General features: G+C 48.1%; 1 protein-coding gene and 1 long non-coding RNA gene across 3 annotated transcripts in view; one reads left to right on the top strand and one right to left on the bottom strand.

Moving 5' to 3' along the window:
• Positions 1-535: 535 nt before the first annotated feature.
• Positions 536-8,872, bottom strand: LOC148214433 (uncharacterized). Its single transcript, XR_015798085.1, has 3 exons — positions 4,924-8,872; positions 2,962-3,317; positions 536-801 (listed from the first exon to the last, which is right to left on the bottom strand). It is a non-coding gene; the product is annotated as an uncharacterized LOC148214433 (long non-coding RNA).
• An 11,566-nt stretch (positions 8,873-20,438) lies between these two features.
• MAMLD1 (mastermind like domain containing 1) overlaps positions 20,439-23,248 on the top strand; it is an 87,229-nt gene continuing 84,419 nt past the window's right edge. Inside the window, exon 1 of one of the 2 annotated variants that reach the window (XM_088151846.1) lies at positions 20,439-21,239. In XM_088151846.1, the coding sequence (XP_088007972.1) occupies positions 21,186-21,239 (54 nt within the window). In that variant the 5' untranslated portion in view covers positions 20,439-21,185. The remainder of the gene's footprint in view (positions 21,240-23,248) is intronic. The other variant, XM_088151845.1, reaches the window with a different exon arrangement.

Raw genomic sequence — 23,248 nt, 5'->3', positions numbered from 1 at the left:
CAGAGTCCTAAAATCAACCTCTACCTTCTCCAGAGAAGAATGCCAGACATTGTGCAGGACAATTCTGGACTAGGAGGTCCAGCTGCTGACTCAGGACATCTTCTCAGAAGTTCTCATTATATTTCAATGGATGTCTTCAGCAAAACACATGTTTTGCATACCAAAGATTTCAAGGTTGAACTCCAGCCTGAAACTGCACAGCTTGTTTGGCAGCTAGTGACAACAGTCCTGAATGCCATGGTCCAAGAGTCCTTCTCAGCTGAATACAGACTCCTACGTCCCTCTCTTAGCAGTGACCCAAACACATCAGTGGTAGTTGTAAATACCGTTTTGGGAATGAAACCAACTGAACTTGGTGACACATAATTCCCAAGTAAACATGGTCATAATAACGTGGCCAAGCCACCAAAACTCTTCAGAGTTTTTCTGGAAGATGTGCATGGCTGTTTGATAATAATAGTAATAATAGTAATAATAATAATAATAATAATTTATTAAATGTGTATGCTGCCCAACTCTCAATGACTCTGGGCAGCTCACAACGATCAAAGAAATTACAATAAAATCAATAAAAGAGAAAAGAGAAAGATAAAAGATGCCAAGTGCAATGAAGTGAGGAGTCTCACTCTTCTTCACCAAAAATCTGGGTGAAGAGGTAATACAGAAAGTCTCTCCTTCTCTTCCCAGCTATCTCTCCTTCTGTTTCCTTCTCTTTTGCATATTTATCCCATCTTTCTTCCAGGACCTCCAGCCATTAAACACATTCCTTCATGCTCCTACCATTTTATCCTTTCAACAATCCTGTGGAGAAGATTAAGCTAAAAACCTTCTGAATAGGGATAGGAGGTCTGGAGTTTGATACCCAACCCAACCCAACCCAACCCACACTTTAATCCACTGCATTAGAATGGATCCTTTCCTACTATCAACTCCCAGTTCTTATATGAAAATATTTATTCTGTCCATTGACCTGTGTCTCTGTATTTTTGTTCATCTGTCATTTCTGAATGATTTAGCCTTGATTTTCCTTGCTGGGAGTTTATTGGCAATGCAGGCTTGGTAGCATCAACAGCCCTTTTCTCTAATACAAAGGGATCTCTAGCAAAATTCACAGTTCTTTCAGCAGATTACAATTTCCAGTTTCCTTAGACCAGAAGCTGCCAAGTTTAAAACGGGGATAAAACTATTAAATGTTGTAGTAGTGGCAAAGTATATTGCTCTTTTCCTTATGAATTATGCAGAAGAATGCCCATAACATGGGAAGCCAAAATGTCAGTTGCTCAGTTTTAGTTTAGCCTAACGTGTGAATTTAAATTGTGATTTTAAAACAGGGTTTATGGTTGGCTTGTGTGTGGAGTGAACGAGCTGGTTGTGCTTTATGCGGCTAACAAGCCATGCCATTAACAAGCTTCTTCCTCCATTCTTTTCTGCCAGCTCTAGTAGGTAAGGGCTAGGTTTTGAAGCATTTGGTTGAAAATTGGCTACTCTTTCTCTTAAATCCAAGGACCACTTAGAAATGCGAGCATTGCTGCGTTCTTCCAAGCAGGGTGCTTTCTTGAATGCAAACTAGCATCCTTAGTCAGTAAAGAAGCATGTTTTTAATTTATCTGTTTTCAGCTTACACGGTAAGGTGGAAAACACCTGCGCTGGGGGACCACCGAAAATCAAGAGTTCCATAACGAGTCATTCTGCCTTAAATAAAGAACAAAATCATCAAAGCCAAATGGGGCATGTTACCATTTGGGTCACCAAAGTGTGTACCAGAACCCTAAGGAGAGATTTGGCAAGTGATTCAGAAGGTCTCTGGGGTGACTTTCATCCTGTCTGCATCTGCATTTCAAATGGGGGGAATCATTTTAATAGCCCCCTAAAATCATGGCTTTGAGCTGTTTTCCACCCTCTTTTTTCAGAGATCAATGCGAGATTGAAATAGGCTCCAATTTTTACTGGCCCTGATCTCTTCTCAGTTGTACTTTTAATGACGCTTATGTGATAGATCCCCCAACTCACTAAGCCATTGTATGTAGAACCATATCTTATGGAATAATCCCTAATTGATTGGTTTTGTACTTCACATTAAGCCACAATCCATGGTTTACAAACCCCAGTGGGTTTGTAATGCTAAACCAAACCCCAGTTGCATTATGGTTTAGCCATTATGTGAACCCAAATGTTATCATTTTGCTCACATGGAGCTGCATAGTGAAGCTATGCGCAAGGCTAGTTTGCACATGCCTGGCTGGGATTTGATCTGATCATTCAGGCTGACAGGTTTGCCTTAACTAACTTCAGAAAACCATCTTAAAGGGGTAAGAGAATCTTATCTATTGAGATGGGGTTTAGTTCACACAGTTGGTCCATCACTTGTTAGGGCAAACCCTTCTTGTTATCTGTTGGGATGGAAGAAATGGCGCATCGCTTGTGATGGACATTGAAGGGAAGTGGGGCAGAATTCCCAGTCATGATCAGCCATACAAATGCGTTTATGCCCTATGATTCATCCAGAAGTCAGAAAGAAACATGGTCCAAAGAAACATGGTATTTGCAGCCTGTTTGTATTCAGTGATGCCAAGCCAAACCCTTTCCCATAGATCTGATATCCAGAAGAACATGTCCCAAAGAAGGAAGATGCTCGGCCCCACCTTTCAGCTAAGCAGGGCTGTGGTCTGCTCCCTTTGCCATGGGACTAATCCTTGGGGAGATCTGTGAATAAATTAATGATAGGGCCTCTGTTGCAAAGACATGGGTATGTGTGAATAGAACATCTAGCAGGCAGCTTCATTGCAGGAAGCAGTAACATGATCTGTAACAAGATGCCTGGGTTGCAGAACAGATTTAACATTCAAACAAGGAGCTGTTCTCTTGTTCTATTGACACTTTTTTTTAGCACTCCTCCCTACCCCTGGAGACTACTGAAATCAACAAAGAAAAATGAAGAAATGTACCTTTGGCCTCCCTTACCTTGGCTGGGTGTGGCTGTAACGCAGCAGGGCAAAGAGAAGCCCCTAAGATGTTTAAGGAGAGATTGAAATCGCATTGCACTAAGAGAGATTCCGTAATGTAGAAGATTAACCATAGCCTCTCATTTGGGGACGGCAGGATGGCCAGCAAAACCTTGCGCCAGTCTAGCGGGGCCAAAATGCCTCTTGAGCAGTTCAGGGTGTGCTGTCCATGGATTAACAAGGAGCTCTTCAATCACAAAAGGCCAGGGTGGGGTGGGGAGAGTGGAGTGAGCAAAGTCTTTATCTGGTGGTCCAGTAAGATGAAGACATCCTGTTTCTGTCGCTTCCTCTTGTCTTCTTTTTCCTGGAATCAAGCTAGGCAAGAGAGATGAGGGTAATTCACACTCCAGGTAACAATGCGTGAGCCTGCTTTTCGCTGGTCTTCTTTAACACTATCCCACCCAACATCTTTTACACAGAATCGAACGGCAGCACTTACAGCTCCTGTGTTTGTTCCTTCACCCTTGAGAATGCAACCAGGCCACCTGGAGCAAGTCCTTTGCCCCCCCCCCCTCGCACATGGTCAAACTCATTTTTTCCCCCCAAGGAGCTCTGATAAATCCCCCCAAATTAACTAGGAGCTCCCTTGGGACACCACACATTCTTCCATCACACCTGTGAACCTGCTCCATATTCAGGAACTGTGCCCCAGGATTCCAGCCACATTCTTGCCATTCCTGTAAATAATATGACTTGTCTGCATCATCTGAGGAGTACTGACATCTGGCAGCTTTCAACAGGCAACTGTTTAGCCTCCTTGATCGGCCCTTTGGTATGAACTCAGCCAATCTAGTTTAATGGAACTGGAGCTTGGTCTGACTTGTGAACTCCAGTCTCTCTCATACACATCTACTACCCACAACATACTAACACAATTCACACACTATGGCCTGGTTCAAACCAAATCCTGTATCATAATGCTTTCTGCCTCTTCTTGGTTTAGCCAAAATAATAGGTATTGTGAGTGAACCAAGCCACAGCCTTCTTTCTCTTCTTCTCTGGGTGAGTTGTAGCTGTGACCAAAGGATTTGGCTGAAAGCCACCCTGAAGGGTGGAACATGGGTCCACATCTCACCACTGTTTGCTTGATCATCCAAGTAGCCTTCCAGCCAAACTAGTTGTGGATCATGGATTGACATGCATCTTGAATTAATGTTCGCCTTAAGAGGAGGATAGATAGTCTGGTCTATTTAAATTAAAAGCATTCTATCTCTAGCCTCATCTGTAGGCTCAAAAATACTTCTCTCACTGCTGGGGAATTCTTCAAGCCATCAGCTTGTTGGACAAACAGAAGCTGTCTCTTGTTCTCCTGCTCAGTTAACTGCATCATATGAGGTTCACCTGACTTGATCCACAAGATCAGAGAAAGACTTTTTTTATTGGCTTTTCCATTGGAAATACTTTTATCCCAAGCCAGCATCCTTCTAAAAGTTTAATCTGCATCATTCACTCGGCTTCCTCTGCAGCATTCAAATCATGGCCCCAATGAATGCATTTAACAGATATTTCCTCTCTGGGAGGGCACCCTTGTGGAAGATTAGCAGGGAGGACTTCTAATGTTTCCCTTCCTGCTCAACCGCCCTTCTTTATTCCTCTACTCTGCTCCACCCAAAGGGGATGCTTGGCATCTAGCCAGCTCCATCAACTCTAAGAGATCAAGGTGTTCCCTTCTGCCAGCTTTCTATTCTATAAACAGACACACAGACAATATGGCAAAACTTCAGTTTATTCTGGAAAAAAAAACTCAGCCATGGAGAAAGCAAAGAAAAAGAAGGAAGAAGGAAGAAGAAAAGAAAAGAAGAAGGAAGGAAGGAAGGAAGGAAGGAAGGAAGGAAGGAAGGAAGGAAGGAAGGAAGGAAGGAAGGAAGGAAGGAAGGAAATCTAGAATAAAAAGGGCTGCAAAATGCTATTCTGTGCTCACCATCAGGGATTCAAAAAGCAAGATGGTCATTTATTTAAGTTTGAAATGTCTGTAACCTGCCTTTGGTCCAACAAAACAGTTGACGATAGATTAAGTTTAAATGTCCACGATTGAAGCCCTGGAAGTCACAAAAGCAATAATAACAATTAGCCAAGGAAACAAAGGAGAAATTTCTCCACCCCCTCAGAAAGGATACCAAGCAAAGTGGGAAAAGGCAAGAAGTGAATCTATACTTAGAGGGGACTGTATCAAGAAAATGAGATCATATTGATATATTTTTGGTACCAAACTCAAAATTAGCTTGCAGACCTTCAAAGAGACTATATTGGATTGGCATTTGCACCCAGAGATTCTCTGAAATCAATCCCTCTATTCATTGCCTTAACATCTGCTGAGCTTGCAAATGAATCCAACTTTGTCCAGCCCTTTAACAGGGCCCTGTTTTGCCAAACAAATTATTTCTCTCTTTCCCCGTCGGAGAGACATTGTGAACCAGCTCCTTGGAATTAAAGCTGCGTTCTGTTCCTTAACTCTTACCTCAGTGTCTGTGAACGTTGTGCCATCAACTGTGCCCCGTCCTACTGGGGCCCTTCAGGGCGTGGGATGCTGAGGAAGCAGAGAGAGATTTGGAGACTGGAAATCAACAGCACCTACGCAGGTGAAGCTGCTGAAACTTGGGGCAGGGCGGTGGGGGAGCTAGTTGGGGTATTAAGAACAAAGAGAAAGGGGGGAACCCCAAAAGCTTGGGGCGGATATCAGTGCCATTAAACTGCGAAGAAGTCACATGACATGGAGACTGTATTCCTTACTCAGGGACTTTGGGCCCAAGTAACACTGATTGGCGTTGAAGCCCATAGTGTCATCTGTACCCTCAACCCACTTCATCACAGATGGCTGTTCTAAGACCCAGAGGTACTTTGTTTTCCTTTCCCCTCTCCATCCCTTTTTCTTTTGTGATGCCTATGTTACATCATAAAGCTAGCAGCAAGGAAACATTCCTCCTCCTCCTCCTCCTCTCTAGCCCCTAGGGAATCTAGAACTTCACGGGAATTTCAAGAACATAAAACGTTTATTTGTTTCTTTCCTTGTGAGCTTTGCACACCATCAAACTAAGCAGACTCCTAGTAGCTCACAGCAATAGCCATACCACACAACAATTAAAAGCGCCGCAGTAGAAAATTATACCGAAACGACATGGAGCCATATCATCCAAAACAGAAACGCAGAAATGGCCACATCCCGTCAGTCCATGAAAGTCCTGCTCCAGACAGAGCAGAGACCATTGTTTCGAGCAACCTTTGGAAGGTGATGACACCAGCACTGTAGGGCAATTCTACAGCCTTCATGCAGCCCCTTTCCTCTACTCCAACCAACCATAGGAACCAGAGTTTGCCTGGCAAATCTTCAGGCCTAGACCGGATCACAGGGGTACCACTTGTTCATCTTAACCGAACCCTAATTTTGAGTTTGTACATCCTCTAAACCTTTCTCAGACTGGATTCAGCCCTTTGGGACCCTTATCTGTCAGTGGGTCCCCTGTGCCAGCCTCCCTCAGAGCTCTCACTTCACCTTTACCCACTGCCGTATTTAATTCAGTAAATGCTTGAGGGGAGGGGAGGGGAGGAATCACCCAATCACTGCCGTGATTTGCTTTCTTGCACTGTGGCTCTTTTGACAAAGATATACGTGCGTGCATGGGTGCCCTGAATGGAAAAGCAGGAGCGTGAAGCGATGGAGCCAAGGCTGCAGGAAGATCAAGCTAACAGTTGAATGGGATGTAGTTACCAGAAGACAAACTCCCAACTGGGATCATTAATTGGGGTGCAATAGAAGCCATATTTGGGGGTCAACAGTGAGATGAAAATGCAGAACGACCCTTTCTCCCCATGCTGGTGGGTCCATCTCTGCTGACAATTCAATCCGGTCCCTTTCAAATAAAGCTGTCCAACCAAAGCGACCTTGGTGGGTGGATCTAGGAGCACGCAAAGTGGATCACCCACTTTAATGGGACGGAAGGAAAAAACGGAAGACAGTGAAATCAAACTTGGCCCAGACTTGGACATCAGGCTCGGCCAGGCAATTCAAAGGTTACTTGCAGACATTTATGATGTGTTGAATCGATTTCTACGGTTGCCCATCTTGCAAACGCGACCCTGAACGGCTAGTGAAATTTAAAAACTATTCAACCACCTCAACCCATCTGGGCTCAGCTCACTTCCTGACCCACACACCTGGGAAAACAGGTTAGAACAGCCTTTCCAAAGGACAAGAGGGCCTTTGCCCAGAAACCTGGGCACCCTCCTGTCTCCAGCATGCCAACCCCACACTCTGCTTCCTGAATGCGCCTTTTTCTCATACCTTCGTCTTCACCAGCTGTGATATACAGATATGTCCTCCTCTGTACATCTGCTTGAATTCTTGCTCCAAGATAGGGTGTCCCCCCCCCCACTCCCCAGTTGTTTTATTTCTTTTGTGGCTTTTGTGGGAATGTGAGCACAGCCTCCTCTTGAGCAAATGCCAGACGCAGACAACTGATTGAATGCAAGGTGTGCGGGCAAAAAAGAAGAGCAGTGGTCTTTTGAGACATTATTACTTTTTTCTCTTTTTTTTTTTTGCTTGGTGGGAACTAAAGCCCACACCTTTCTTGAATACACAATAGGGAGTTGGGGAAGACTGCAGAAACAAATTTTATTAACCCCCATTTGCTGCAGCCTGAGCAGATGGAATAATCTCCTTTGGTCAGCCGAGTCGCCTTCCAAGCGGGTCAAGTCAATTAGCGATATAACGTACGACAGTTTTTATTTAAAAGGGGCTCTAATTAAAGTTTTGATACAAGGCTCCTGTGAACCAAACAATCTGTCTTTGAAGGATACATATTATCTAGAAATTGATTTTAACTTAAGCGCTAATTTATAGGCTGTCCCCTTCAATAAGCATGATTCCTTGGGAGGTATTAAAATCTCTTTGCCCCAGATAATTTAGCCCCTGTTTCACTAGGGGGGGAGATGCTTAAAACAAAGCAGATGAGACTCCACATCTAATGATTCCAACATTCATGCCCAATCCAGTGTTTCCTTTCATTTGGGGGCAGGGATATGGTGCACACAGAGAATCTGGGTCTGTGCGCACAATCCTTTACGGATCTCATTGTGCATGGAAATGGAAGTGCAAAATTAACTTCATGGATCTGCAAAAACGGCAATCCTTCTTTTTCTTATGGTGCTGGACCTAGTAACCCTTCTAAGAACCGTTAGGTTATTTTCTTGTAAAATATTCAAATTCTGTGTGAGATAAGGGTTCAATTTGCACCCGCAGACAGCGACTTAAATGAGTATTATTCAATTCAAAATCTAAGAATTCCCTATTGGCCCTTGCACTAGTAAACTCGCTATTTGTTTAAAACATTCATCTACCCCCTCCCATTTGGAAAAATCTCCCCCAAAATTCCAATAAACCAGTAAGTTAGCCATGAATAAAAATAAAATATAAAATAGTGAAATGAACAATACAACAATCATGTGGCGAGGAAAAGCACTGGCAAAAAATTTAAAAATTCACAGCCCCACTAATGAATATTTATGAATATTTGCAGAAACAAAAGTTGAATATTCTTCACAGTTCAGTTGTCCTTTAGGAGAAAAATAGGTCAGTTCACTAGGATTTCACTGGATAGTGGCTGGAAGGAGGAGAAAGACACAGAGAGAAAACGATGCAGCATAAAACCTGAAGGGCAAATTGTAGGAGAAAGTTGTTCCAGGAATGAAATAGTATGCTGTCATTTCAAAAGAGATGTCAAAGAGGTCTCCCTCTACCAGATCCATGAGGTGGGCTTAAGCTGTGATTTGCCGCACTGATTAAAACTGGAAGCTGGGTGCTAATAATGTCTTAGCAAAGGGCAGATGACCCAGGTCCTTTTCCCAGAAACATCACAACCCATAACTTGATTTAGCAGCCCAGAGGCAGTGCAAAAGACATAACCAGCACCAAGATAAAGTAGGGGATGGAGAAGGATAATTAGAATCAAAAAAGGAAGGAAGGAAGGAAGGAAGGAAGGAAGGAAGGAAGGAAGGAAGGAAGGAAGGAAGGAAGGAAGGAAGGAAGGAAGGAAGGAAGGGAGGGAGGGAGGGAGGGAGGGAGGAGAGAAGGAAGGAGGGAGGGAGGGAGGGAGGGAGGGAGGGAGGGAGAGAAGGAAGGGAGGGAGGGAGGGAGAGAAGGAAGGAGGGAGGGAAGGAAGGAAGGAAGGCAAGAGGGAGGGAGGGAGGGAGGGGGGAGGAGAGAAGGAAGGAGGGAGGGAGGGAGGGAAAAAGAAAGGAAAGAAAGAAGTGGAATTCTGAAGAGGAAGCCATGGAGCTGCTGTTGTCCATATAAGTGTGTCACCAATATGAGGCATACATCTGCAGGGCCATATCGTTCCCCATGTGCTGAAGAGCAACCTGGATTTACCTGCATTTTCCATCTGTGCCTGTACCTGAAATTGTGACCACCATCCGTACTCGACAGCCTTATGGCAAGAGCATCAATGAAGCAGGCCGTGGTTGGTTTGTCTTAATGGAGATTTCATACGGCTGGCCTCCAAGTTATTTTACACGTGGCATTAATAATTAACTCCGCTCTGGACATAATCCAGGCCAGAGTAAAGTGCATTTAAGTGCCATTGATTTCTTTGGGATCCTTTCTGCTCTCCGCTTCCCCTGGCCTTGCCTGTAAGTGGATTGCGTGGGGTGGTGGGTGGGACGGAGGGAGGGGAAAACAAGGCAAAGAAATCATTTCATTAGTCCTTCCCCTGCTCCAAATTCTTGGTCCTATTGAGCAATTACCGTCAATTTTCCCGGGCTGTGATTCATGGGGCCATGTGCTGCTTCTCTACAGTCCTGAATTTAGCAACCATGAAGTAAACACTACACAAAGTCAAAACAGACGGGCCAACTTTTCCACCAACAAACGCTCAGGTTGCCAAATATCATAATGACAGCTCACCAGCAGAGCTTGGGTTTGTCTAAACCGCTGGACTTAAATCTGATTAAGGAGCACATTCTGGTGAACCAGACGGTGCAGAAAAGGTAATTTCACATAGAAAGAATGGGGAAATGGAGCTATTTTTATCTCGGCATTGCAGTTCACTACACCTTTGGTGTCCCTAAGCCGTTGAGTGGAAGAATAAAAAAACTTTTCCTCTGTAAAATTTTCACCCTGAGGAGGGGGATTAGAATTCAGGTGACCATACAATGTCCCCCCCCCCTTTTAAATTCTTCATGTAACTCAGAGAAGCCTTATCTCCATAACAGCCTTGTGAGATGGGCCAAGAAGCAAAGGAAGAGGAAGACCGAATCAAAGTCACCCAGGCCTGTGAATTAACAAAGGTGCCCTGTCAATTTAATCAAAAAACCAAAGGAAATGGACATGTTAAGTTGCAACAGGATTTATCTACCTATTTCAGTTAAAAACACCCCCCCCCCCCGCAAAAAAGAAACAAGGCTGCCTTCTCTAATAACTCCATGATGGCATTGCCAAGACGCTGGTGGCCTTTGGCCATGCCCCCCACCCATCATTTCTTTAAAACTGTGGCTGCCAGCCATAAAAACATGGCCCACCGTTTTTCCAAAATGTCGATCTTCAAGGGAAAAAAAAATGAGCCCACCTTTGAGAGAGCTGCTTGGCCATGAGCAAAACCATGTTTTCTTCTTCCTATTTATTTCTAAGGGGTGCCGATTTTCTGCCCCCATTTTTTCAGAGGGAGGCCTGCAACCGTGCGGACTAGCGAGGTGTTCTGGTTTTTTTGGGTTATCATCTCATTTATTTTATTTATTCATCACATTTAGACGGCCGCCCGCCTTGCAAAATGTAATTTTGTGAGCGGAATCTACCAAGAGCCGGTGAGCCCCAGCACTGTCATTTTCAAACAGCTAGGCAACAGCTAAGAATATTTAGCATTACCTTAACCATTCCAGCCTGCCCATTTTTCCCACCGACAAAACCATCCCCACCAATGTTATACTCTGGAGTCACCGTTCTAACCAAACTAGATCCCTTTGTGCTTTCAAACGCTCTTGGCTAGGCCAGGCCCGTGGCACGTTTCGAAAAATACACATTTATTACTGCAAAACTGGGGGTGTTGGGGAGAGGAGGCAGGCTGGCAACGGCAGCGAGAATTTAAATGTTTGGAAATGTTTGGAAAGCTAGCATCTACCATTCTTTATTAGCCCAATCTCTCATGGAAAGGAAAAACAAGGTCAAACGGCAAGATTTCCCTCGCTTCCTGGAATTCTTACATTTTTTCACTGTGATAACATGGTATGTGTGTTTGTGTGTGCGTGCGTGTGTGTTTAAAAGCTGCTCGCTGGATGCTTCCTCTCTGACATGATCCTGGGAGAATGCCTAAAACATGAGCTAAAATATTCGCCCAGCTCCTTGCCTGGAGTCATAGCCACAATGACCTTAAGAAAATAAAAGCAGGAGCAGAATCTTCCGGGCAGTTTCTGTCCTGAAAATGGCACGGGAGTTGTGTCAAAGCCGGTCTATACTCCGTTGCTTGCGCTTCGGGCATACGGTATTCCGGCACCCATCGTCCAAAATTGTCAAAGCGTTTCGGAAAGATTCCGCGCCCAAGGAAGGTTTTGCGAATCAAGATACTCAGCTCCTAGTCTGGCCTGTGGTTTACTCTTGTGTAAATGGAAGCAGGATTACAGGTTGCTAGCAAGAGGGGTGGATGAGAAAGACGTTTCTCCCCGTTTCTTCTGGGGGTTTTCCCCCACAATAATGCCCTTTCCATTTTTTGTTTTTTTTTAGACTTCTAAACTTCATACCACACACACCAGTCATCAAGGTGGCGGGGGAGAAAGGCCAGTCTTGTGCCTGCTCGATGAGCTCCCGATTTTAAAAATAATGGAATAAACAGAGGGTGGACAAACCTTTTGCCATGTGCACACGAAGGCTGCACGATTGTTGAACTGATTTTAAAGGATTTGCATTTGGCTAGCTAAATATTTAATGTCTTAGGGCAGTCATGGAACTTAGCTTCTGTTGGCAGACCTTGGTGCTTGTGTGGACAGCAGGAACCATTCCTCAAACTCTGGAGATGTTGGGCCCGAATTCCCAAATCCCTGTCCTATAGCAGCCTTCAGATCTCCTTTCTTGCCCTCCCTTCCTTCCATGGCGTTTTCCATACTGCCCCCCCAACTCACCATTGTAAGGTTACACTGTAGGCCCTCAAAACTGAAATGGATCCCCCGCAAAGAAGAGAAAAGGCCAGGGCGTTGCGAGGACTGAATGCTCAGCTAGAAGATGCTTTGAGGGGGCTACATGTTTTTGATGTCTCTCTCTTCAGTTTTCCTACTCATTTTTGGAACGCTTTAGAATGTCTTTTGGTTGCATTTTGAAACGGAGCCCTTTGCTATGAGATAGCGAGGAAGGCTTGCATTGTCTTCCGCTTCTCATCTCTTCAACTTTCTGCAGCCTCCTCGCCTCTAGATCGGAAGCGTTTCCCCATATTGACTTTTCCTGGGAAAAGGATAACCCAAAAGGATCCACAACTCCTGGAGTGCAGATTATATAATGAAATCCTTTGGCCACCTCATAACTATAGAAACGGCAACCATCTCACGTTATATTCATGAGAACTTAACCCAAATAGTCCTCTTCTCTGGGAGAAAAACATCAACAGCAATTTCTTTTCCATAAAAATACAACTGGAGGAGGGTGGGATTCAGGAGAAACAGGCAATACAATGCTTCTCTCTTATCTACAAGTTGTCGAACTACTCACAGTGAATACAAAGCTCTCGGGTGGTGTCATTTCTGCCATCTACATTGGAAATAATGAAATCTCTTGAAAAGGTGATTAAATCCCCCCATTTGAGCATAAATAATGTGTTTCAGTCTCCCTTGTATCTGCAACAGCACACAGCGACTTTTGTTGTGCTGATAGGATTAGAGACAGTTGGTATCTTCACCGAATGTATTTAAAAGGGGAAAACATAATCAGCCACGGTTGTGAATGAGAAAAAGCCACCACCTTTATCTCACCCAGAGACACTCTGTGAAATGGTTATTTTGGGTTTTTCTGCGTTTTCTAAAGGCTGAGAGAACAACATTCTCTACGTCTTGCACTACTAATAAAAAATAACATTGGCCCTAGCAGGTGCCATAATTACTCTAGGTTGAGTGTATGCAGCAGACCAGAGACACCCACAAAAAAATAGCAGAACTAAAGTAATGAAGTTTTTTTTTTAAAGGAAGACAGCAACAGTGTCATTGAACCAGCAAATCAGGAACCACAGAAATCAGAACCACTCAAAATAATAATTTCAAACAGCAAAACAGCCCTCCTCTTTAATAAAATGCCTAATGGTTTCAAAGACTGTTTTTCCCCTCACCCACCAAAAAGAGGAAAGGGAGGGGACAGATAAGCCCCCAGAGCAGGAAATTCCAGATCCAGGGGCCCTTGAAAAGGCCCTTCCTTGCATGGTTCCAAATCTGACTCCAGTTATTACTGGGACGCAGAACAGTTCTTCTAAAGACTTCAGTTGGTAGATTGTATCCCTGAAACTCTCTAGGTTGAAACCAGCACTTTAAACTCAGCGTAAGCGTGAACCAGGTGCCTATGAAGACCTTGGAGCAATATGACTGTACTGATTGACAACTGCCCTGGTGGTGGTTTTGCTCCACCTGGGTTCCCAAGTGCTCCTTAAAAGAAGACCCGTATATACGCACTGCAGGTATCTTAACTGATCCCTGGATTTTGCTGGGTTTGGGGAAGTGCTTTCTTGGGGCAATTTTTCAGGAAGTGAAAAGAGTTTTGTTCAGACTAGCCACATCTACTGTAGTCTGGCTATGCAAAAGCCTTCAATTGTGTGGATCACAACAAACTGTGGCAAATTCTTAAAGAGATGGGGGTACCAGACCATTTTACCTGTCTCCTGAGAAATCGTATGCGGACCAAGCAGCAACAGTTAGAACTGGTCATGGAACAACCGATTGTTCAAAATAGGGAAAGGAGTACGACAAGGCTGTATACAGTCACCCTGCTTATTTACCCTATATACAGAGTACATCATGAGAAATGCCAAGCTGGAAGAATCACAAGCCGGAATTAAGCAACCCTGACTGCTCATTGGAAGGATTGATAATGAAGCTCAAGCTCAGATACTTTGGCCACCTAATGTGAAGAGAGGACTCTTTGGAAAGGACCCTGATGATGGGAAAGATGGAAGGCCAAAGGAGAAGGGGATGGAGATGGCAGAGGATGAGATGGTTAGATAGCATGACTGAAGCAATGAGCATGAAACTGAGCAAACTCAGGGAGGCAGTGAAGGACAGGAAGGCCTGGCGCGATATGGCTCATGGGGTCACGAAGAGTCGGACACAACTTAACAACTGAACGACAACAAGCCACATCTCCCCCAAATGGCTTGAAATCTATGGCGGAATTGTTGCTTCACAAGCGATGGATTCTTCTCTCTCTCTTTCTCCAGCTTCCCTATTAGAGTCAAAATGCTGTTGGAGAGCCCATCAGCCTCATCGTCATCTCACCTGTTTATCTCCATACACTGCCAAAGATTATTGGGTTTAGTAGCATTCTGAGATCCTGTGTAGTGTGTGGTAATTTGTATTGCATCAGAGAAGTCTCCAAGGTTAAGATCCTTCTATGAAGACAGAGTCTTGCAGCTCTTCCCAAAGCATAAACATTAAAGAACAAATTGGTGATTTCCCTTGTGGCTGTTTCACGTGTGGGCTTCCAAGTAGACATTCTTAGCATCAATTTAAGACGTTCTGCATAACCTAGTGGTGTTTCCAACAGTTCTCTGAGCTTGGATAGTTACCTGTATTGCCAACACCATATTGGGGGGGGGAGGGTAGAGTAGTCTTAAAGACTTGTCGAAAGCCACCTTGAGGGTTTGTGACCAAAGTGAAATTCAGGAGCTCTTCTAGCTCAGGCTTTGGGTCAGTGCATTGTCGCTAGTAGAAAAAAGCTACCGAGAAGCCTTTTTCACCAGGGGAAATGGGGGCAGCCAGCCTTGGCTATCAACCTGGCCAGCTTTCAGACTTGGATGGGAGGACACTATAACCTTTCAGGGCTGGAGGTTTTCATGGGTTCTACCCTGAGGCAGTTGGCATGTCTGCAGATGGCAAGGGAAGGGGTGCGTGAGGGAGAAACATCCCTAAACACAACGTGAAAATAGGAACCAAGTAGTGCAATGGATCACTATTGACTTGCAGACTTGCTCTTCCAGGCAGGGGAGTGGCCTATGATCCCCCCTTATAGGGCAACCTTCTAGGACCTCCAGGTGTCCCTTCCCTTAAGGGAACCTCCCTCATTCCATAGATCCATACTTAAGAATGCTGTAAGTCCTGTTTTCCAAAGTTGGCGACTTGAAGATGTATGGACTTCAACTCCCAGAATTCCCCAGCCAGCATCTTCAATTTGCCAAGTTTGAAAGACTCTTCTCTAAGTCATGATTCAAAAGTCATGTTTAAATAGTCACCGTGAACATTTCCTTCTGCAAAATACTAGGTTTGTAAAAACACATCCGTGGCCACGTGAGCCCATTCAACAGCTAGGATTCTAGGCTGCCTCCACTGTGGGTTGGACTATGCCTGCATTCCTTAACCTGATGCCCCCAGGTATGTAGGATTACATCTACAAGCTTTCCTTGCCAGTATAGAGAAGACAGGAGTTGTAGTCAACACACACAGAAGCACCAGGCAGGAGCTCGTGTAGACCACGTCCATACATGGCACTGAGCCATACGGTATGTTTGACTTGGGTTTAGCTCACTGTAGGAACTGTTGAAAGACCTGAAAGACCAGGTTAGAGACAGATCATCACGGAGAAAATCTATGCTGTCGCTAAGAGTCAGCAATGACTTGATGGCACATAATCAGTGTAGGCAGCAATAATTCTGTGATTCGGAAACCATGGTTTGTGGCTTAACCCACTGAGCAAAGCCAGTTCATTGCAGTTGATGAAATATACCATGGTCAAATAAACCATGGTTTAGCATAACGGGTGGACCAGAATAACATAGTGCTTAGGATCCCATTATGCCCCCCAGGGGAAAAAAAAACATGAATAGGGACATTAGTCTGACTTTGAAAGAAAAATAGCTGGAACAGCAATTTCCAGCTGTGGGTTAGAACTGGCCAGCAACTAGCAACCTTAATGCTAGTCCTACCCTCCACGGGTGTACAATTTTCCTTAGGACCATATCTGGTCTTGGCCATGCTCCCAAGAAAACGGGGGAGGCAGGATACTTAATTAGTTTTATGTTAAATTAAAGGGTAATTCAAAGCACTTAAGGTAAATATTCCCCATTTCGTGAACATTGCCCCTTCTGTCCGATTAGAAATTATGACAGTGGTAACCGCGGGGGCTGAGTCCAAGATTTTGAGGGACTGCCCACAGCCCTTGGCTTTGCATCAAGTCCCTACTCTACCTAGGCAAGTGCTGTTGAACTAAATAGCCCTTCTATTCAAGTCAGACATAATGTGATCCCATCCAAAAGTAGCCCAGCCATACAGATGAACGAGGCAATCCGCTAAGATGCCAAGTAAAGCAGGGAGCCACATTAAACAAAGCAAAACAAATAAATGAGGGTGTCATCGTTTGAACTCCCTGTTCCGTACACACTGATCCTAAAGACTTCTGCTGGTCATCGACTGAATCCATTATTACTACTATGCTAAACATCTCTTTTGAATCTGATCCCTGAAGCAACTATCCGACAGATAGAGAAACCAAGTCAGGGTGCTTCTGCTGGCAAAGAGGCACTTAAACATTCAACAGAGAAGAGAGGCAAAAATCCAGAAATCTCAGCCAGGACCTGCCACAGGGGTGGGAGCGCCGATGGCGTGGTTCGCCTACGGCCACCGCCAACTTAGATCAAGGTGGACCACCTGGTGCCCTCCAGGACTTCTGAACCTACTCCCTCCCTTCCCAGCAAAATACTTCAGGGCAAGGAATTGCGGGGAGGGGGGATTTGCAGTGCAACATTTGTGGTGGGCACCAGGTTACCTACATCTCCTTGAATAGTGGAACAGCCCCACGAGTTGCAACCGAGCCCTGATCAAAGATCCCAGCGCGCTAATCTAACCGATGGGCTTTCATCCTGTCCCTGGCAATTAACCCACAGGTAACAAGGCTACCCATGTGCTTTGAAGAGTTTGCTGTGCAGTTTTCAAAATGGCTTTCTTCCAGCTAACATTCCATTAGAATGACAAAAGCCGTGTGCCGAGATGCTGTCGCAGTGCGTTTGTTTACTTCCTGTTTGGGACTGACAGTGAACTCACCCAAAATTGCATTTGGGGGTAACATGCTGAACTTGGGGTGGGTGCGCAGGACAGAATTAAGCCTGTTCTAGACTGTTGCATTTTGCCAGAAATGCAAACCAGCCAGAGGCTAACCAGAGATATCAAGGCTGAACTTTCTGTTCTGTTCAACTTGGCCAAAGGAAACGTCTCTAATATTGTTTTGGGTGTGAGAATTTGCTGGTCAAATGTGCATAGAAAACCCTCCACAATGGTCCTTATAGGAAAGATGCAACAGGAAGTCTAAATGTTAAAAGCTTTGGCAGGGTCTAAATCAGTGTTTCTCAACCTCGGCAACTTGAGAAACACTGGTCTAAATGAAGCTGAGCATCTTGGCTTATCCCAAAAGGTTAAGCACGGTTGGTCTGGGTTAATCTCTGGATGGGAGACTACTAGGACATCTGAGAAATTGAAATTACATTCCAGAACCAGGCAATAGCAAACACTTCTGTGTCATCAAGAAAACCACACGGAGATATCCATGAAATCTCGAAGAGTCACATTTGACCCAAGGGAGACTTTACTTTTAATGGGAAGAGATTAAAATAAGTGGAAATCATTTTGTTGGAATACTTTTTCTCTTTAATCTATTGCTCCACTAACTTAGTGCTTAAACTGGGATATTAGTGTTCAAAGATGCATTTTTTTTTAATGAAAAGTCTTCATGCCAAAAGAGGAAGGTGACAATATTATCTTTAAAAACTTTCCATAGATTGGGTCACTTCTGGAGAAGGGGCACAAAGGATTTTAATATCTTTATGGCTCTACTTCCTGGTAAAGAATCAGCGAGGGACAGTCCAATCAACTGTAGCTGATTTTTTGTTTAAAAGGTGACAAGGATGATTTATTTTTCCATTTATGTACAGGACTTACATGGCCACCTATCTCATGCAATGACTCGAGGCAGCTTGCAACCCATAAAACGTAGTTAAAGATACCTTCTCCCCAGATGCCAGACCCAACAGCCTCCCACCTCAGTCCCCACCCTAGCCCTATGCTTGGGATAAGAACCAAGTCTTCACAGCCCCCCGGAAGGCTAAAAGGGTAGGGGTCCCTCAGATCTCCGGTGGGAGGCTGCTCCAAAGGACCTCGTGCCTCCGAGGTCTCATCAGGTGGCAACATTTAAAGGAGGGGACCTGGAGTGTGCCCACCCTATCTAACCTAGTAGGATGGGCAGATACCTTCAGGGAGAGGCAGTCCTTCAAGTATCCTGGCCCTGTGCCCTGTAGGGCTTTAAAGGTGCCAGCCAGCACCTTGAATTGCACCTGGAAAGCAACTGGAAGCCAGTGCAGCCCACACAGCAGTGGTGTTACTTGGGTGAACTGCAGGACACCCAAAACTGTGCGTGCGGCTACCTTCTGGACCAGTTGCAGCTTCTGGATGGTCTTCAAGGGCAGCCCTGTATAGAGTGCACTGCAGTAATCCAAACAGGTGACTAGGCATGGGTAAGCAAGGCCTCCCAGTTCAGGAATGGGCACAATTGGTGCATGAGACGGATTTGTGCAAAGCTCTCCCGCCCCCCTCGGCTGCCACTTGCTCTTCCAGCAGGAGCTGTGAGTCCAAGAAGACCTCCAAATTGCGCACTGTATAGAGTTAGAGATGTCAACTCTCCTGACCCCCGGGGGACAAAACCCCACAACTATTCCATCTTGCTATGACTGTGTTTTTCCCATCTGATTACTGGTTGGAATGTGCTTCTTTTTAATTTCTTAGTTTGGGGTTGTCTGCTTCGAGAGCTGCCACCAGCTGTGACTACAGGTGGACCTCAGGGCCACCAGGTGCACCAACAAGGACACCAGACCTGAAGATTTTGGGATGTTGCATTAAGACCAAAGGGACACAAATTCTGTTAGTCAAGGGGCAGTGGGGAAACAGGGTCCATTTGCGGGGGGGGGTGTCAGGGGCTTAAGAGGTGAAAGGGGTGCATTAACTCTCACCAATGCAAAAGTGGGCTTTGGGAATGAGAAATGGGGTGCCCATAGAAGACTTTTTTTGGGCTCTTGATCTCGCCCCCTTTCAGTTAAGTTTCTCTCCTGCATTGGTGAATTCAGCTGCTTTGTTGTCCTTGATGGAAAAGGAGAATTGTGTTGCTCTGGATTCCACCATTAAGAGTTTTGAGAGATCTGGAAGATGTGCAAAAATTCAATGCTAGCCCCAAATTGCTCGGCAGGGTGTTGAAGAAGAAGCTAGAAGATTCCTCTCCCTCATTGTGAAATGAGCATCTAGATGAGTCAAGCTCTTTTCCATCAGAGTCCAAGGAAGCAGCAGCTGATTTGAATCCAAGGCTGGGTTTGCGCATCACACCAAACCATGGTTTGCTTACCCATCCTGTATTGAATAAACCACAAATGCCTGGGTTTACAGAATCCACTGAACCACATACCTTGGTTTACAAATCCCAACGATCGGATTTACCCAGCCAAATCATGGCTTCCTCAGCACGCCACAGTGACTGAGTTCACACCAGCATCCAACCCTAACCTGCAGTTTACAAATCAGCAACTGGGTTGACACAGCACACTAAACCTGCACAGCTGTGAGCCCACCCCATCACCCTTGTATCACGTCGAAGCCGTGGTTTGTTTCACTGGCCCTTGGGGCCTTGAACACTTTGCCACTCCTTGGCCTTAAGAGCTGACCTTCTCCAGCCCAGCCTGTTCCCAAGGCCTACAACCCCCAAAGATCCAGGTAGGTTGTAGTCCATCTGCCAGAGCATTGTGCGGACAGTTCCTCTTTCTTCCAAGAGGCTGCCAGGCAGGAACCAACCAGAGACAGCAACAGTGGGGGAAACTCAACATCTGGATCTTGATGCTGAGTGAACCCCAAAAAAAGAGAAAGAGGGAGGGAGGGAGGATACCAGTGTGTGCCCGGACAGAGCAACACCAGCCGTTGCCAGCTGCCCGCATCGAACGGGCTTCCAAGCTCTTGGCTCTCCCTCCCATATTCGCCAACCTTCTTGGGCAAGGATTATGGGAGCTGATGCCCTAGGGAGCCGTCCGACCGGTCTGGACGGGAAGCCTCTCCTCCCCCGGTCCACCGGCCAGGCCTCCCGGCGCTGGAGGCATTTTCCTTCCGCGGAGACCCGCCCGGGAGGGGCGCGCTCCCCCTTCGCCTCTCGGCCGGCCCGAGCTACGTCCGGGGGAAGGTCGGGCTCCTCCGGGAGGCGGCGGCCGCCCGGATCCAGAGGGAGGCGCGAGCGCCAGGCCGGCCCAGCCGGTCCGGGGAGTTAGCCTGGGCTCGCCCGCGCCACGGAAGGAGGGAGTTGGCGCTCACCGCCGCTTTGCGCCCAGCCGGGGGCTCCAGCCCCGCTCGCCCGAAGCAGGAGGCGGCGCGGCGCTCGCCGGACCGCTCTGGCCGGCTGCGCGGACTTTGCGCGGAGATCCCCGGGGCCACCCCCGGACCGCCCGCACGTCCCTCGCTCGGGATCGCGGCGCGGCGCAGCCCGGGAGTCGCGCGCAGGAGGCGGCGGCGGCGGCTGGCAAGGCGCGCCGCGGGCCCGGGCGCGGGGCCAGGGCCGGCGACGGCTCGGCCTCCCTGGCAGCCGGCTGGTCCTAGTCGGCGGGGCTCAGCGTCGCCTTTAAGGCGGGCGGGGGCGCGGGCAGGGCAGGGGGCGGGCGCGGGCCCCTCCCGCCGGGTGACGTCGCCCTATGGGCTGGCGCGCCGCTCGCCCACTCCGCCCCCCGAGCCAGGAAACGGGGGCCGGCGGGGAGCGGAGCGCGCGGAGCGAGCCAGACAGCGGCTCATTAGCCAACTGCGTCGCCAGGATGAACTTGTCGGGAACCTGAGCGGAGCGCCGGGGAGGGCGACGCAGGAGAAGGGACGGGAAGCGAAGCGAAGCGAGGCGAAGGGAAGGGAAGCGCCGGTGCCCCGCCGCTCGCCGCTCGCCCGGCGCCGCGGGCTCCCCCTCGCCCGCCGCCGTCTCCAAGTGGATGTAAAGCGCTGGGCGAGCGCCAGTCCAAGATGCTTCTAGTTTCCCCGCGGGTAGAAGCACCACGCATGGAGCCGCACATCACGGTGAGCGCGGGGGAGGCGGGCGCCGGGCGCCGGGGCTGGGGGGGGCGCGGCGGCGGCGGCGGCGGCGGCGGCGCTGCTGCCCTTCTCCCGGGGCGCGCGGCGGAGTTTCATTGTATCTTCGCAAGGCAGCCGCGACTTGGAGGAGGAGGAGGAGGAGGAGGAGGGAGGCGGGCTGGTGGGTGGGCGGGGGGCGCCTCGGCCGGCGCTCGCCTCGCCTCGCCGCCTCTTCCTCCCACCGCCCGCCCGGCGCGCGGCTCCGGGTCGGGCTCACTCTGGCGCCCGGGCTCGGCAACGGGGCAGCCGGCGGTCGCGCTCCTGGCCGCCGGGTGGCTTCTCGGAAGGCAGGCTCGTTCCGGAGCGGAGGGGGAAGGGCAGGGCCGGCGGGCTCGGCGAAGGCGCTCGCGGGCGGGCGGCCGGGCAGACAAAAGTGCCGCTGCCTTCGCGGCGGGGCTGGCTGGGGGAGAGCAGCAGCAGCAGCAGCAGCTGCCGCCGGCGGGGGCGACGAAGCGGGGGAGACGCGCTCGCTGGTTCGCCCCCCCGCACGCAGGCACGTTGGTGCCGCCGCCGCCGCCGCCGCCCCCCTTCCCACGCTGGGGCACGGCTGGGCACCGGAGACAGAGCCCGCGGGCTCGACCCCCGCTCCCTCCCCGCCGCGCTTGAGCCGGGCGGGCAGTGGGCGAAGGCGCGGCGCCCCCCCCACGTTGCGCGCCCCCCCGACTGGTCCCTGCCTGTCACGAAGCTGCGGGCGGGGGCGGGGAGCGGGCGAGCTGCGACTCTTATTGTGCGCGAGGATTTGAAAACCGGAGCGCGCGTGGCTTTGGGTTCCCCTTCGGACGGAGCGGGGTCTCGCCCGCGCGCCTGCGAAGGGAAGCTCGATTTTCTTTATTCTCGATGAAATGCTGACTGCGCAGAAGGTTTAATGGGATTAGGAGCCTGGAAAAGGAAGATAGAATGATTCTCAGAGCTCGCCTTCCGTGTAGGAGGATGCCCCCTCCCCCCACGGCTACTTCTGAAACCTTGGTAGTGCTCTGTCTTTCAAATGGAGGGGGAAACCATCAAAAACTTATTTTTTCCCAAGCTGGGGTCGGGGTGGGGGTGGGGGAGATGCTTGATCCAGGGCCCCCCCATCCTGCTCACTTGTTCTGGATCAGGACCCCTCCTGGAAACTCCTTGGGGCAGAGCCCTGCTCCCCCTGCTCCTTTTTTTTAGGGTGAAGACTCTGAATAAGAAGTTGCCTGGCTGGGGCCAGCCTGGCAAAGTGCTGTAGAGGGAGATGTTTGTTTCTTCCTCTTGCCCATCTTCAACCGCATAGAAAAATCAAACTTCCCTACAACTCCTTTGGAAAGCTTCGCCAAAGTTCCCGAGTCCCGACTGGGAGCTGGCTGCCTTGCCTTGTGGTGAATTTTTCCTCCCCCGTCTCTTTCTTTTTAATCCGCCCATGCTGACTCATTTCTTAAAAAAAAAAAAAAAGTATTTTGATTTCTCACCCAGTGATTAAGAGGTAAGGTTGAAGGAGCCACTTTGCAGGATAAACAAGGCCCTTGTTGTTGACTGGGAACTCCAGCTGTCTCCCTTGTTTAACCCATCGGAAGAGGCAGCCAGAGGCAGCCAGCGGCCGCTCTCTCCTTCTCCTGATTAATTGCAGGGATCTCTCGTCCTCCCCCCAGCCTAATGAATTCGCCACCCTGACTGCAGATGACCCCTCCCCGTTTAAGACTTTTGGAGACGGGGAGGGGGGAATATTTGTTCTGGTGCCTTTTCCAAGGCTGGTCTGCACACAGCCGTGCTTTTGTTATCGGTGTGCTAAAGGGGGGGGGGTGATGGGGGGTGGCTGGGTAACCAGGGTGATCAGGAGGAGAGTATTCCTGGAGGGGGGGGAGAAGAGAAAGAGGATGACAGTTCCCCTCTTTTCTTTTCAGAGCGCTCCTCCTTCCTGGAATAATACATTTTAAAAGCTGCTTTCTCTCCGATTCTCCTCCCTGCAGGCTGGAGCTGGAAGGAAGGAGGGG

This window comes from Python bivittatus, unplaced genomic scaffold (genome assembly GCF_059951505.1).
Source record: "Python bivittatus isolate LINGU-HERP-01145 unplaced genomic scaffold, Pbiv_v1 ctg000670_np1212, whole genome shotgun sequence".
NCBI classification, from domain to species: domain Eukaryota; kingdom Metazoa; phylum Chordata; class Lepidosauria; order Squamata; family Pythonidae; genus Python; species Python bivittatus.
Note: the sequence above shows the minus strand (reverse complement) of the source record. Positions and strands in the feature narration are given on the sequence as shown.